This window comes from Nansenia antarctica (assembly GCF_963989245.1).
Source record: "Nansenia antarctica genome assembly, chromosome: 1".
NCBI lineage: Eukaryota > Metazoa > Chordata > Actinopteri > Argentiniformes > Microstomatidae > Nansenia > Nansenia antarctica.
In genome coordinates, this window is record NC_137674.1 from 9,754,546 (window position 1) to 9,771,345 (window position 16,800).

The 16,800-nt window shown below is 41.7% G+C and overlaps 1 protein-coding gene across 1 annotated transcript in view; it reads left to right on the forward strand.

The window, feature by feature from the left end:
- The window catches only part of dst (dystonin), a gene marked incomplete at its 5' end in the record, with an annotated part of 136,747 nt that overhangs the window by 36,304 nt on the left and 83,643 nt on the right, over positions 1 to 16,800 (forward strand). Inside the window, 4 exons of the mRNA XM_080534608.1 lie at positions 1,810 to 1,899; positions 4,777 to 4,854; positions 6,441 to 6,533; positions 16,054 to 16,220. Coding sequence (XP_080390734.1) covers positions 1,810 to 1,899; positions 4,777 to 4,854; positions 6,441 to 6,533; positions 16,054 to 16,220 — 428 coding nt within the window. The remainder of the gene's footprint in view (positions 1 to 1,809; positions 1,900 to 4,776; positions 4,855 to 6,440; positions 6,534 to 16,053; positions 16,221 to 16,800) is intronic.

The window sequence follows — 16,800 nt, forward strand, 5'->3', positions numbered from 1 at the left end:
TGCAAATCCCCTTACCTATTGCATAACATTCTGTATTATATATATAGTTATAGTTATATTATAGTTATAATCCTGTGTTTGTCACATATTCAAAAGATTTAGTCAGCATTATTTTGTAGAAGGCAAAACCCCTCAGCTCACCAACGGCATAGCTGTCTATCAATGTTATACAGTTCAAATTGACATCCATAAAGCTAGGCCAGTGGATTATTTGAGTTAAGGCTCAACTGTTTTGCTTTGACCACAGATGGAAGTTAAATCTTTGAATCTTTTATGAGCTCAATTATTTTGTCTTTCCTAACATTTACTTTTATTTGGAATATTGTAGCCAAATTAGCCAACCCCCCTCTGTTTGAATTTGAAATTAAACTCTCTTTAACTAAATGATCATGTCTCTGTCTCCCCGGTCAACAGGCCTTATCCCTGGTGACATTGTTCGTTGGAGTCAGAGGTGCTGAGTAATAGTGGGGGAAATATTTGGCCGATACTGTAACAGGGGAGTGTGTCTATTTTGGCTCCACAGCTGTGCCTGTTAGCTGGGATTATGTCGTTTAGGGGCCTGGGTCAAAGCAGGTCACTGGGCCGCAGACTGATCTCAGGGGTACGGTATTCAGGACAGGAAGGGGAGAAGGCATACCGGAGGGAAAAGGCCGGGTTCTGGAGTGGTTGAGTGGTCGAGAGGATTCCTAGAGAGCCTTAGATTAGGTGCAAGAGCCATGTGCCCCAATGTTGTGCTGAGACACTACTGTATACTCTCCAGGGGCCTCATTTATAAAACTGTGTGGAGGATTTACGTGAATACGTGGTGTACAGACAAAACACAGTGCTTACACACACACACATATTCAGATTCATAACACAGTGCACACGCACGTCCTACGCCGATTTCCCGTTATAAATCGCAATCAGCTTGAAATGTTTCGCACGTGAGCGAGCGTTAATATTCATCCGTACTGACTGCATGACAACAATGAAGGCAAATCCCGACAGAAGAGCTAAAAAATGAAATTTCACCCAGTGAAATTCTGCGCAACAGTTCATTTGTTGAGTTTCATCCTTCTGCTGTCAGAGTCGCAGTTGTGTGTGTACGCATGGGTCAAAGTGTCTTTGGAGGATTGAGAAAATTGTTTTCTTAGAAAGTGGCGTAAGCCTTCTTTATTGCCTACAAAACTTTATAAATGAGGCCCCAGAGCACCTTCGAGGGAGGGCAGGGAACCCCGGATGGGAATAATGTTGAGCAGGCCTTCTGCATTAGAGACTCTCTGGAGCTGTTTGTCCCCTTGTTTAAATGCATATGCTGTGATACACCAAGAATTGCCCTTTGGCAGATGTGATGATAGAGTCCTACTTACCCTTCTGTTGCTTGTTTGCATGTATCTATCCAATGCAGCACTGTATTTAAATGTCATTAGGTTTATTAGCACGGCAATGCCAATCCCTGCTAGTCAGGTTTTTCTGAAACAGTTGAAGCAGAACCTGAAATGTCAGATTGAGTCTGAACAGGCACTTGGAGATGCTGTCTATTGTGTATGACAGAGAGGAGGCTTAGAAGGTTTAAGAAAGGGACTGGTTTTCTGTAAACTTTAATTGTTTTACAGAAGCTTTATCTAGGATCACAAAAAGGCCTCCTTGAAAGGCTTCTAACCTGTATAAGGTACATTCTACCAAAAAAAGGGTCATGAAATGTCTACGGTAATTTATTGATCTACAGCACTTCATATTGAAGTCTCAAGCAATCCCCAGATTTCTTCAAACGTACATAATATAAATGCCCCAATAGGTGACATAGTTCCTTTCTCCTGTTCGTAGGTACGAAAGCATGTGAACGACCTGTATGAGGATCTACGAGATGGACATAACCTGATCTCACTGCTGGAGGTCCTTTCTGGGGAGTCATTGGTGAGTAGTCTGTTGTCATGGTTACCTGACCCTTATGTGATCTTTCATCACAATCTGCTGCAATCTGCTGAGTCATGTTTTTCATGTTTTAGAAGGTGGATTCTATAATACTGCATTAGATGTGTACACAATGATTTAGGGTCAGTTCCAGTGTTATTGGAGAAAAAAGTAACAATACCTGGCTGGCATTATAATGTGTTGCCTTCGTGCTAAACCTCAGGGTAACACAATTAATTCCATTGTGTAATGATGATTAACTTTAAGGGTGTTTTCATATATTCATTCAGCACCCTGGTGCAGAATCCTTGTGTGACTCTGAGAAGTCTAAGATTGAAAATAACGGTTTCAGGATGTACATTACAATTCCCATAGTTGGGTGATAATGTGGTTCTAGATCCTGGATCAACTTCTCAGACCAAGTACCAAACATAGTTTTGTTTTCATGTTATAGTGTAGATATATCGCCCAAATGTGACCAGTGATTATGTGAAAGCGCCCTAAGACCATTTATGCTTCAAAGCGAGGGGAAAACTAACATCGCATTACAATGCGCTTGTCATGAAAATGTGGCCAGACAAAACTGGACTTTATGGATATTATCATTATAGGAGGTAGACAAAGGATTATGATTTAGATTGTTATGATTTGGGGGTATTATTAATTTGTGTTATATGTAAAGTAAGGGACAATTTTAAAGTGTACAATGTCATTGTCAGCTTCTCTCAGGTTTTGAAGGTCTTTTGACTTTCTGTTTGGTGGTTAATGGCTGAAGCATCATTCAAATGTATAAATAGCTGTACACAAGGTGTGTACATGTATAAATAGCTGCACACAAGGTGTGTACATGTATGAATAGCTGTACACAAAGTGTGTAGATGTATAAATAGCTGTACACAAGGTGTGTACATGTATGAATAGCTGTACACAAGGTGTTGACCCAATCTTACTCAAATTTAGACTTGTTTTGAAGTACCTCATGAAACGGTGAACAGACGATACCGGTGCTGTCTGTTATTAATGACTCTCCTTGGCTCAGTCAAAATGTCATCCTTTTGTCTTCAAATAGAGATGATTGATATGAATGCCAACCATGGCTGACCTCTCATATTACAGTTGTTGTTGTTGTTGTTGTTGTGTGTTGTGCAGCAGCATAAGCTCTTCTCTTAAACTCATGTGAGAAGCCCCAGAAATCCTCAAAGTAGCCGGCGTCTACTTTCTTTCGTTTACATCCTGTTTCCTCTCTACCCTCTTCTTCCTCCTCTTTGATTTCTCTGTCCTCTTTTCATTTGCCCACTGTGTGTCCGTGTCCTCCTGTGTGTCCCCCCCTCCCCCTGTGTGTCCCCCCCTCCCCCTGTGTGTCCCCCCCTCCCCCTGTGTGTTTCTTTCCTGACCTGCACTCACGTTTACTCTGGTAAGCCAAGGGAGCGTGATTTTCTGAAGACTTTGCGGTTGGTGAGTGCGGCAGAAGCATGTGCAGTTGAGCAGCATGGAGATGCGCAGGATGATGATGATAAGGGGGTAGGTGTGGCTCGCCATACTCCCCCCTGTAACACGACTAATGCCAGGGTGCCGTGGTCATTAACAAGATTGGATAGAAAAACCGTGGGCTTTTTCTATACGGACTGTAGTTAGTCCCATAGTCATGTTGTAGTATTGTGTCATATTATGTCTGCAGTAGGTTAAGTTTGCTTCCTTTAGAATCTACAGTATATAGTGCAACACTGTACTCTGATAGCGCTGTGTACGTAGAACAAGGAACACTGATGCTTAGACATGCTAGCTGAGATTTTTGTTATGAATAATGTGCACTTGCTTTATGAACTAAAGACCCAGGCTCATGTTGAATGAAATGTATTCTATATTATCAGTGATGTACTGTAGGCTATTGTGCACACTGTCAAATAGCAGTACCGTATATGCTCTTCAGACTGGCCTCAATATGCAAGTGCATATAACAACTGAACAATACATGAATCCAGCCTGGGTCTTTATGTCCAATCTCAATAGCTTTATGCATCATTGAGTCATACGATCAAATCTATGTATGTGAACCTCAGGACATTTTTCATCAGATTGCGGTTTACCATTGAATAATACCCAAAAGATGTCCGACTTTTTTGGAATGCGCCGTGTTGAATGAGAGCGGTAGGGAAAAGGGCCAGTGTGAATGTTGTCATTCTACCGTCATGGTGAAAAGGATTCTCCTCTCATGGCCAGCTGACGGCTGAATACAGGGGGACCTATCTGTAGCTCTGGTTCTAGCTCTGCCACTGCCAACGGACTGGTTTGTGAAGCATTATCCATTTAATTACCCCATGCTGTGGCCACTCATTGTCCATGTGTGTGTCACAGGACGTTGGCTCTTTGCTTAGCCTACATCATGACACTCAGCCCTAGCCTTTAAATCTTCTGTACTATAGGTCACAGTGTCAACTTCATAAAAAAATAATAATGCTAAGATACACTATGGATGAGCCTTTTTATGTTTTGTGTCAATAGCCCTCATTGGAATGCATTTATCACACACAGACACACTGGTGTACTGTTTGCGTTTTGCAATTAGTTGCAAATGGTGAAATATGTTCTGTCAGATCATATGATGTTTTCTTTTAGCTTACAGATTGAGAGGTTTGGTGCTGTATCATGTATGTTTAGTGTGTAGAAGCAATGATTCGGGTCAGAGTTGGTCCTCCTGTCCCTCCTTTTGGGTTCTGTCTTTGTTCCCTAGCAGGTCACTGGGTAAGAACCTGGCAGCATGTGCTGTGTCCTCATCCTACTAATGCTGTGATGACTCCCTGATCCTTAGACAGCAAGAGACACTCAGCATTAGTCACTAATATCTCTCCTCTTCCCCTCCTCCTCCTTTTATGTCCACAGCCTCGAGAGAAAGGACGGATGCGCTTCCACCGGCTCCAGAACGTACAGATAGCATTGGACTACTTAAAGAGGCGGCAGGTAATGGACCCAACCTGACCTTTTTTAGGCTTTTTTTTTAAGTTGTCAGTTCTATTACCATAACACACACGTGTTGCTGTATATTATGCTAAAGGTAATAATGCAACGTGTGTAAAGCTAATAAAAAGCATTTGCCCACATCAGAACAAAAATGTACATGTCATGAATAGCCGATATCATTGCCTCGTGGTTGCATCCCTCACTCATAATGATTAACAAGAGGACATGCTGACTCCGTCTCCCAAGAGTGGGGCTATGTCTCTGACTGCAACCCTCCTTCACCCCCACCCCACCTTCACCCCCACCCCAGTCAAGGGTGGGGTTATGTCTCTCTGACTGCAACCCTCCCCCTCATTCAGGATGTGATGGAGAACACTGCTGTTGCACAGCTGTAGCCAGACATGACCTCACTGAAAGCAACCCAAGACTTGAGACAAAGGACTCATAGATCGTTCAATTATTCTATTGTTTTCTGTGCATACCATGCCTGTTCACACACCTCATTTATATTCATAATCAGACACACACCAGTTTCATTTTATTTTTTTCTTCTGCTGTTGATAGGATGCTGTGATTTGCCTCAAGTGGTAGATTCGGCAATACTTATTTTTTTAACAAACTATGGGGAGGATAGATAAGCTATGACATCCGAAATAACTAGGCCCAGCACCAGAACATCAACAACAGCAGCAACTATGTCCAGCAGTATGCACAGTATGTCTGCATCTGGTGTTGCGCAATCTGAAAAGGATAAGAGACAAATGACTTTCTGTCTGTTTCATCACTGATAGAACATTGAATTAGGAGGAGGCCTCCTTATCTCTCATAATCAAATAAACTTGCCTGTCTTGATGTTCATGCATATCAAGGAAATTCCTTATTTGAGACCACATGGATACACAATTTAATTAGTGTGAAAACAAAGATCAGTTCAAATTATTTGGATATGGAATGATGAAAGTTGACAGTTTTGTCAAATGTAGAACAATTACTGTATTAGCTCATTAAGCATGAAACACATAATGCAGTTCTACTCTTTTGACATACAAAAGGGGAAGTATTAGATCAATAGCACCAGAAAGCCGTAAAGTAGCATACAGTACATTAAGGCCAGCTGTCATGAATGATTTATATCATTTAACAGAATAATTATGCTTTTCTGAAGGAGCTAAGACAATGTCTGTAGCGCCCCCTTGTGTATGTGTTGTAGACTCAGGACCATGGTCTGTTTTCTGTCACAGTTTATATTGCTGTCAGAGGGTGTCAGCGGTTAGAGAGAATCTGATTTCCCCCAACTCAGTACCTTGCTCCAAACAGAGGATCACCTTAAAGCAGATATTTTGAATGATCTGTTAATTTTGAATGATCTGAGTGAGACACCGATGCTGATGAACACATTGAAACACATCTTACTCTTTTGTTGTTATTACAAATTGAACACATTAGTCTATTAGATTTCTTTTTATTAGGAAATTCAGAATTCTGCAGTTGTTCTTATCTGCACAGTATACAGAGTACATTAATATATCATAAAACTCTATCAACTCTGTCTGTCATGCCTAACTGTGTTCTTCTGTTGTCCTCAGGTCAAGCTTGTAAACATCAGGAATGATGACATCACAGACGGGAACCCCAAGTTGACCCTGGGCTTGATATGGACCATAATTCTGCACTTTCAGGTCAGATTGAGTCTCAAATCATTTGTTGGCCAAGCTGTGTATTTGTTATTGTTTGCTTGTATGAACCTGCATGTGGGTGTCCTTTATGATCTAGTGTATTGAACTGGAACACTAGTGTTTTGCTTAAGCTTGATATTGGGTGTTATTGCATAACATTGTCTGACATTTTGGTTCTGTTTGAGCCATTTCAACGGGCAGCTTCTTTTTAAAAGTTGCTATTCACTCTTTGACCACAAGATGTCAAAGCAGTCCAACCAAGTGGTATTGAACGGATATTTTGGTTTTAATTCCCCCTTAGATATAGGCAAATCTGGATGCCAGTATTTGATAACTACATTTTTGTATATCTTCCTTAATAGGCTAGGTGCACGATCTCACTACTTCCTGAAAGGCAACTGGTATGAACATATCCTGTCTCACTCTATTGGTTTAATTGATTAATCAGCTGTGTGGTAAACCGTTGGAACACACAGTGCACAGCTGATTAATCAATTAAACCAATAGAGTGAGACAGGATATGTTCATACCAGTTGCCTTTCAGGAAGTAGTGAGATCGTGCACCTAGCCTATTTAGTTTACATTTAATACATTTTGTTGTTGGGTTCAAGTGAATCCAGTACAGTGGATTAATAAAGCCATGGCAGGGCTCCACCTTTTAATAAATATGGGGGGCGGCTGTGGCGCAGGAGGTAGAGCCGGTGTCTAATGGTCAGCGGACCGAACCCCGGCTGGCCACATGTCGAAGTGTCCTTGGACACTGAACCCCAAATTGCTCCCAATGAGCAGGCCAGCGCCTTGCATGGTGGCTTGTCGCCATTGGTGTGTGAATGTGTGTATGAATGGGTGAATGAGAGGCCATTGTCGGGGGGGGTCAGGTTTGAACCACTTTTAATGCATTTAATTGCTGCCATTAGTAATATGATATATTTGAGCTCTTCCATCAGTGCCTTCGGGTACTACTCAAAGGAGTGCCACCTTTGGGTCTTTTGTGAATTTTTGGTGGAATACTTCCTTGAGGGTCTCAAACACCTCTTCCCAGAATGTTCTTAATTTGGGGCATGACCAAAATATGCGGGTGTGGTTGCCAATTTGTGTACCAATTTCTCCGTTTTATTTGTGTCCTATTTAGCCACTAGGGTTACATCATTTTTGATTACTTACTGTACCACCATGTTGAGACTTTTATCTCAAATGTTGAGTTTGAGGTTTTGAGGTATAGTCACAATATTGTTCAGTATGACGGTTTGCACACGGAAAGGCTTATTGTAAACACAGTATAAAATCCAGTGCACAGTATAAAATCCAAGTGAAAGTGCACACTTTAAACGGGACAGAATTATGATAAATGATTATGAAACTCAATGTTTTATTGATGTCTGGTGGTTAAATGTGGTGTTATATTCATTTATTTGCTGTTGTAATTAGTTGTTTCCTGAGAGTGATGGTCCCTTTCCAGTTCTACATGTATACATGTAAAATGTTAGAATTATGAAAAAAAAAATTGGCTGTTGAAGTTTTTTTTAAATTTGTATGCATTGAATAAGGTAATATAATGTGGTTAAGGGCCTTAGAGAATATAATTGTGAAATGTTCATTTAGCCTACCGTACTAGCTTTTTGGTTAATGAGGTACAGTCATGTGAAAAAGATACGACACCCCATGAAAACCGTTGTCTTTTTCAACATGGACATTTAATCTTCATTTCAACAATATTGAGAGATGGAGGTCATATAATTAAACAAATACAATTTAAAATAAACATGACAATGACCCAAAACATTCCAGTAAATCCACCAATGAATGGCAAAGAAAGAATTGAAAAGAAAGAAATGGCGCTGGAATGGCCAAGTCCAAGCCGGATCTTAATACTATTGAGATGCTGTGGGGTGATTTGAAACGTGCTGTGCATGCAAGACACTTCAAACCTCACACAGCTGAAAGAATTCTGCATGGAGGAGTGAGAAAAACATTCTCCCAGTCGATTCTCCCAGTCAGACAGTTATAAGAAACGTCTTATTTATGTTATTTCAGCCAAAGGGGGGCAATACCAGATCATATTAGGCCATAAGGTGTCATAACTTTTTCCTCAGTTAGGAATTGGCATCTTTGTTCATTTTTTGTTAAATAAATGATAACAAAGTTACATTTTCATTGTTTTTGGTTCAATTACATCACCTTTATCTATAGATATTGTTTGAAAGAAGACCAAATATTGATACAAATAAATTAAATATTTCATGGGGTGCCCTAATTCTGTCACATGACTGTATATGATGTGGAATAGTGGTATTCTGTTGTACTGTTGTGCACTGTGATTTTAGTTGAAAATGGACAACCTTTCTAAGCACCGAGACCTACATGAACTGTTTGTTTTTTCTCCATCTGTGGTTACATTTTGACCCGAACTGAAAAGATGGGACATTGAAATGCAAACAATATTTCCCTTCCTACCTACAGTAGCCTATTTGATGAGTGCAGGAAACATTTTGGTTGGTTTAAGAGGAGTGTTCTTTCATCTTTCTTAAAGCCTTGGTTCTCCAGCATTTTCACAGACTTGTTCAAAGTCAAGACACACCGTTTTTATTAGTGGTGCTGCAGCTGCACATTTCTTGACACAGCTATACAATAGTGCATACGGTAATAGCAGCTACAGTATTTGGGATGTCACACAGGAAACACACAGTCTGACACATGGTTAGGAGCTAATGTAGTTTTCTTAGGAGGTCGACACCATCAGTAGCAGCACAAGGAGGATCTAGAGTTTCATTACTGAGGCCAAGTGATGCACACTCTGTCCTGGTGCCTCTCTCTCTCTCCCCCCCCCCCCTCTCTCTCTCTCTCTCTCTCTCTCAGACCCAAGGTATGGATTACTAATATATTTGGCACAGGCTTGACTTGACTTGGTTAGAGTTTGGGAGAGGAATGTTTGCAGTACCAACCGTAGGCCTCTCTGACCATGATAGAAAGAGAGCAAATAAGAGCACTTATTCCCCAGTTTATATGACATAACATAACGTCTGAACGTCTGCAAACTGCAGTCACAGTGATCACCAACACTACCCTGCTACCTGAATAGCCTTGTCTCCAAACAGTCTGGTTGAAATAGAAACATATGATTGAATGTTAGAAAGTGAAGTGACGTTTAAAGTGCTTGTCAATAATAGTGAACAAAAGTATTTTATTATGCTTGGGATCATAAAACATTCTGACAGGTAGCTTGGGTGATGTGCGCCCACACCTGCCCCTGTCAGTCTTGCATAAGCCCTTTGGGCATTCGTGCTAGTGGCCTGTTGCTTCTTGATTTGTCAGGGTTGCAGGGTACTGAGGGAGAAATTGTTCAACATTCTTCCCAGGTTCCAGTTCTGTCAAAAGTGTGACATACCTATGAACCCTATCCAATACTGTTTTTAATGCTACGTGTACACTGTCTCTATTTGACAAGGTTTTGGGAGAGGCAAGTTGGCATTACTTCAAGTATTTGCGATCCATCCACTAACCCAGCTATGTTCAACCAATGACATTCATCCAATGACAGTTAGCCTTCGTAAATGTAATTCTAAGTAGGTCAACAGAGGAGGTGTCAGTCCTAGTTCTCTCCCTATGGTTTAGCTGGTAGCCTTGTATTTTAGCAGTTATTTTAAATTACGGTACACTAAATATTCAATACTACTGCCTCTTCTGCCAAGAATTGGTTCAGAAAGGCAGTTTTTCAGGTGTGTTTACATATACAACGACATCCTGTCTCGTGTTTCTACAACGGGGAACATGTTGTATATGTCCACCCTGGGACGAGGCATTGATAGGTGTGGTGCATTATCTTATCTTCTGTCAGTCTCTGGTGAAACGTGAGTACACTGCCATGACGATGCACAGTAGCCCTGTAGTCTGCGGTTTCATCTAACTGACAGTCAGACTAACCCTAACCTTGTGGGTCATGGTCAAGGTCCTGATGGCTCAACAGAAACGCAACTGATACTATCCAAACATCCTAATAACAAACCACAAATTAAGCGACAAACAGGTTATGTTGCTTCTATGCACAGTGTTGCCAGATTGGGCGTATTCCTTACTATACTTAGGATCACACTGGGCAGCATTTACACTGTGGTTAGGCTGGAAAACAATCCCATCTGGCAACACTGTCTATGCAGTTCTGGTGCATGTTGGTGTGGTGCAGGTATATCTAACTGCAGGGCCCAGCAGGCCGTAACCTTCAGAGGAAATGTCATTGGTGTCAGAGGAGCATGGCAGCTATTTTTAGTCAAATTATGCAATAAAATGATTTCCACTATTTCAAGCAACATTTAATCCTGGATGAATGCCAATTTAACTGTATCCACACGTCATTGGTAGTTAGGAACATTACATTGAATATTGAGCAAAAATAATTAGATTTCTCTTATTAACCATACTCTGAGCTTACTAGTCACATCATAACCAATGTAATTACTAACCATGAGTCACTTTGTTCGCTCCCAACTGAACTGGTGTGACAACGACCTCTGTGGATAACAGAGTTTGTTTAAACCATTGGTGTGAAGCCCCGCCTCCTGGCTTTGCGATTTGTATGCAGCCTGATTTAATAGGCAAAGTGAAAGCGCTTTGTTGGCTGGGTGGGATTTGCCTCTGCTCCTGCTTTTGTTGACCCATGCTGTCCTGTTATTTTTAAAGCCCTTATGATAGGCCCGGGATTCTCTCTGCCTGGGACGGCCTATCAGGGCAACCCGACTTGCTGAGCAAAGTTTTCCCATACTGCATAATCAGTGGCTATCAGCCGCAGACCCTGTCCCCCTGCCCTCCCCCTAACCACCCCTGGCCCCTCAGACATGGCATCGTTACAGACAGGCACATTTGGGGAAACCTAACACCAGGACGGGGGTCTGGAGGTGCCCGTGTTTACACTTCAGATGAAGAGGATAGGACAGGGCTTCTGAATCAGGGCTTCCTCTCTCTCAGCTGTGAGCTAGAACAAAATAGTGGGTTGTGCCTCTGCTTTCAGGCGTGCGTTTATGGTGTTTGTGTTGGATTAGCCCGGGCCAGGGAAACGTTTCAAAGGTCATAGACGAATGTTCCTAAGAACAGAGCAGACAGGAGAGGAGAGCGGTGACAGAGGAGAGAACCAGAGAGAGAGAGAGAGAGGGCTGACGAGACGTCTGGGACACCTCAGCTGTGTTTAACCGGGAGTCAACGACAGGAGCAGCCACACTCTCTCCCCTGCTCTGTGTAGAGGGGGCTTTGAGTCCGGCTGCTGGGCAGCCTGCCATTGCTTCCTCTCCGCCCCCTTTTGAGGGAAAATAATGGCTGCCTCTGGGTGGAATAAGGGAGCTCTGGATCAAGTTAAGTTCACTGGAATCCCGGCATTGAAAACAAGAAACGACCGCTGAGAAGCAAAACGCTGTTCATGGGAAAGGGAACTTCATGACTGACAAGTCATGGGCAACATGTGTGGCTGTGTGCGGGGCCCGAAGGAGGAATGTTACGTGGACCCCAACAAAGCTCCGCTCAGCCCCGAATGCAAAGAACTCCGAGGCCGGCGCTACTTCCAAAGGAAGAAGAAGAGGAAACCGGGAGAGTTTCAGCCCACAGAGTCCCGCAGGAGCCGAGGAGGAGAGAGTGTCCAGAGTGAGGATATTTCCAGGAGAGAAGAGCTTCAGCATGGTCCAGACAGGAGGACAGGGGAGAGCCCTGCAGGGATGGAGGGAGCCCCAGAGATAGTTAGACCCTGGCTGGGAAGTGTAAACACAGGAGTGTATGTCGGGGAGGTGCCGGTGTTTAACCGTAAAACTTCCGATGGCTGTAGTCGTCCTTTCGGACAGAAGTTAGCATCAAGGTCCGGAAAGTTTTCTGCACACCAGACAGACAAAAGCAGGGCCAAGCCCACGGTGGCAGGAAAGCTCCATGGCATTACCAGAACCTCCAAGTGTATCGCTGCTAAGGATGGCCTACTGGAGAAGAAGCTGTTACAGAAGCAGCTGAGGAGGGCAGTGAGCTTCGGCGCTGTGGAGCATATGCTCCGGACTCTGAGAGGAGGCGACAGATTTGAGAACCTAGAAGGGCTCCCCAAAATCATATGGAGTTCTCAGGTACACAGGAGGAGGAGGGGGGCGGGGCACACCTCCTCTGGAGCCTCGGGGTCTCAAGATTATCTGGATCCCCGACAAGCATCTGCAAATTGTACATCTGCCCAACAAGAGGTAAACCAAGTGCAGGGTATTTATAGCCATTGTATGGTTGAGCAAATGTGCTTCAGTACAACTCGTGGCTTGGTTGGGTTGCTTTTACATAATTATGATATACAGTGCCCTGCGTTAGTAATGGGACAGTGAAGCACGTTTTCTTCTTTCGGCTCATTATTCCACAGTTCAAACAATTACTATGAGGTTAAAGTCGATATTCTCAGCTTTAATTTGATGGTATTTGTGTACATATTGGTTTCATCATTCAGAAATTACTCCACATTTTATGCATAGTCCCACTATTTCAGTTTAGCCAAAAGTAATGGGACAGATACATCACATGTCCAAATTAAGAACTTCCTGTTGTTTGACCCATTGACCCCCACCAGATGTCGGGTATCTTTTCTGGTGTTGCTCTGCCAGGCCTGTACTGCAGGCATCTTTAGTTGTTGTTTGTTTTGAGGTCATTTTGCCCAAGCCTAACACCCCTGTTTCACAGAAGAGTGAAATATGAATGTATACTGTAAATCTTGGGCAGATCCTTTTTTCTCCAAACTTTTCTCTTGCAGTCTTTATTATTATATTATTCATCTTATCTAAATAAATAAATAAATACATTTTAATTTAGCAGACGCTTTTATCCAAAGCGACTTACAATTACGAATTACAGGGACATTCCCCCTGGAGTAACTGAGGGCTAAGTGCCTTACCCAAGGGCACACTAGTAGTGGTGTGGCTTCAGGCGGGATTTGAACTCACAACCTTCCGATCCCAAGTCCAACTCACTATCCACTAGACCACCACTACCCTTATCTGTCCACTATACCTTTTTCCAGACGTCTGCAGGCTTTTCAGGTAATTCTTTTGCTAACTGTAACCTGACTGTCCTTTTTGAGTACAACTAGTGGTTTGCACCTTGAGGTGAAGTGTCTGTAGTTTGGCTGGTAATGTATTCTGTGGATGATAGTCTCTGACACATCAGCAAACTCCATGCCTGCACAAATGATGTGACGTAACACACCTGACTTACCATAAACACCTGTCAAGCCAATTGGCTTTTAGGTACCTTAAAATAGGAGGACTATGCATAAAAAGCGTTGTAATTTCTGAATGGTGAAACCAATATGTACACAAATACCATCAAATAAAAGTTGAGAATCTGTACTTTAACCTCACAGTAATTGTTCAATTTCTATCAAAAATAAGCCAAAACAGAAAGGATTACTTACGCAGGGTATTATATTATGATCAGAAAAACGCAACAATAGTGGCTTTATCTTTGTCTCGTTCATCTTGAGAGATCAGTGTTTTCAGTGAATGCGTCATTTGTTGACAAGGAGTGGTGTTCCATTTGCAGTGGTGTCCCATAGAGACTGTTTGAGTTGATGTGTGATTTGGCTTCATGGCACAATTCTTTCCATGCTGACTGACTCCCCATGTGCTCTCTAGAAGGCAACTATAATTATACTCTGACATAGTGTAAGATTCCCGTTGAGTCAAATGACAGACTACCTACTGCATAACCACAGGCTGCTGAATCTGTTTTGTATGAAGCTACAAAATATGGGCAAAGAGAAAATAATGAACCTGGACAGTTGAACAATATGTTTAACTGGCTTAACAATCCTCACAAGATATTTCACTCACCCATATTTAATAGGGCTCTCCCATTCTCCAACTCTGTCAAATCAGGTTATAAACTTGTCTTGTGAGCGTAATTTTGTTTATACAATATGTTTTCTGTTAAGTGATTTAATGTGAGCAATTTGAGATGATCTATTATTATTAATCCTTTATTTAACCAGGGTAGTCATATTGAGACAGTAGCCTCTTTTTCAAATGAGCCCTGGCCAAGAAAAGCAGCACTTAATTAAAAAAGACACCACATACAGTATAAAAACATAGAATATACAACATAAAATAACAACAAACAAGCAACAGAAACAGTGAGCAGATACAGGCTATAAAAGATAACCTAAGCACATTTGCATGTATGATTCAACATCTCTGTAACACACAGTTTAAAGTCAGAGAGTGGAATAAACATGGTAAGTTTACACTTTTTCTGAAGTACATTCCAAGTTGAAGGAGCATTGATGATGTACAGTTAGAAAAGCTATGGGTATCTGGTTAATATTTTATTCTCCTTTCAATGTAGAGGTGTAGAAGCTATGCGTGCTAGGGTCCATTCAGTCACATGACTGACTAATGGTTGGTTACCTAATTTCCCACAGTTTTGACTCCAAAGGAAATAAAGAAGATGTTAAAAGATCCTGCCAATTATTTTCCATGACTCGATTCCAAGTATCGGAAAGAGCAACAACCTTGTGGTGATGTGGGTCATTTCGTTTGAGCAATTTATACTTAAATGAGTTGCTTTTGGCAGGAGATGACGTTATCCTACTAGTATGCCCTCATTCTACTTGATTACTATAATATGTGACATTACTTCTCTCTAACACAGTTGCAGTGTCCATTGTTCCTAGCTCACCAGAATGTTTAAGTGTAGGTTATGTAAGTCAACGTTGCCTAGAACATGACAACACAGCATTAGTGAGTTGAAAGGTCCCTTCTCTCGGTCATAGGTGATAGGTCATAGGTGATCATGCTGTTCCTATAGCTCTACATGGAATTGTTTCCTTATGTCAACAGTTTTCAAGACTCTGAGGAATGTGTTTGTTTGTGGTCATCATAACCTCACTCTTTTAACCTGTTCCAACAAATGGGTTATTTAGCCAGATGGTTGTCTGCACTCTGCACTGCCAATTGAGTTAATGTTTAACATTGCTCATTCAAACACTGTGATTCAGTCAACCAAATAAGGAACCCTAGAGGTGTATGAGAATGTGGTGCTCATGTGGTTTTGTCTGTTGCCAATTAAATGTATTTGTTGATATTGTATTCTGTCTTAAGCTCTCTGAAGTATTTTCCTGTTTGTAATTTAAACACCCACCCTTGAATTTGTACAGTTTCTCACCAGCCCACATCATTTCCTTACTGTGTATGGACATTAATAATAATGCATGTCATCAATACTTATACAGGTATGTGCAAATCCCTAAGCCATCTTTGGTTTGTTTGCACAGTTTACAGTAAATACTTTGTATTGATGTTATTCGCCATTTATGCCATAATACTAGTTGCTGCTGAGACAATGTTCACTGCTCAGATACCTTGTTTAATTTGAGTTACTCAGTGGTGGTCCGCCAAGTGTTTGATTTTTATTTAACCCAATGTTTTTTTTATATGAAGTGTAGTGAGACGATGTTGTGTCCATGCTTTAATGACATGTGGTGTGAAACTAACTGTTGTGTGTTGTGACGTCTGGTTGTTTCCCTTCACAGATTTCAGAGATCCATGTATCAGGGGAGTCGGAGGACATGACAGCCAAGGAGAGGCTGCTGCTGTGGTCCAGGCAGATGACAGAGGGCTACGTGGGCGTACGCTGTGACAACTTCACTACCTCCTGGAGGGATGGGAGACTATTTAACGCCATTATTCACAAATACAGGTAACACTGCTGACGTAATGACCAAATACAGGTAACACTGCTGATGTAATGACCAAATACAGGTAACACTGCTGATGTAATGACCAAATACAGGTAACACTGCTGATGTAATGACCAAATACAGGTAACACTGCTGAGTGCATTCACAAATACAGGTAACACTGCTGAAGTAATGACTAAATACAGGTAACACTGCTGAAGTAATGACTAAATACAGGTAACACTGCTGGAGTGTATTCTCTGTTTGCCTTGTTGAGCAATTCCTGTGGTTCACATTTAAATCTAGCGTCTCTCTGTTTCCCATTCCAATAGGACAACACTTAGCTTGTGGTTTTCAAAGTCATTAGTGAGATATTGATATGCTACAGTACCCTGACCTAAGAACTGACCTAAAAATGAGATTATCTAGACTGCAGGAAATTGAAAGGGATTTTTTTCTCTCCCATCCTGGTTCTGTTTGTCACAGTTTGTGGTGAATGTCATGTACTGCAATTGCAGTCTGACAACTCAAAACCTGTGTATGTGCATTAGAAGAAGCACAGCTCCTTGACATATCCAAATCACATTTTATTTGTCACGT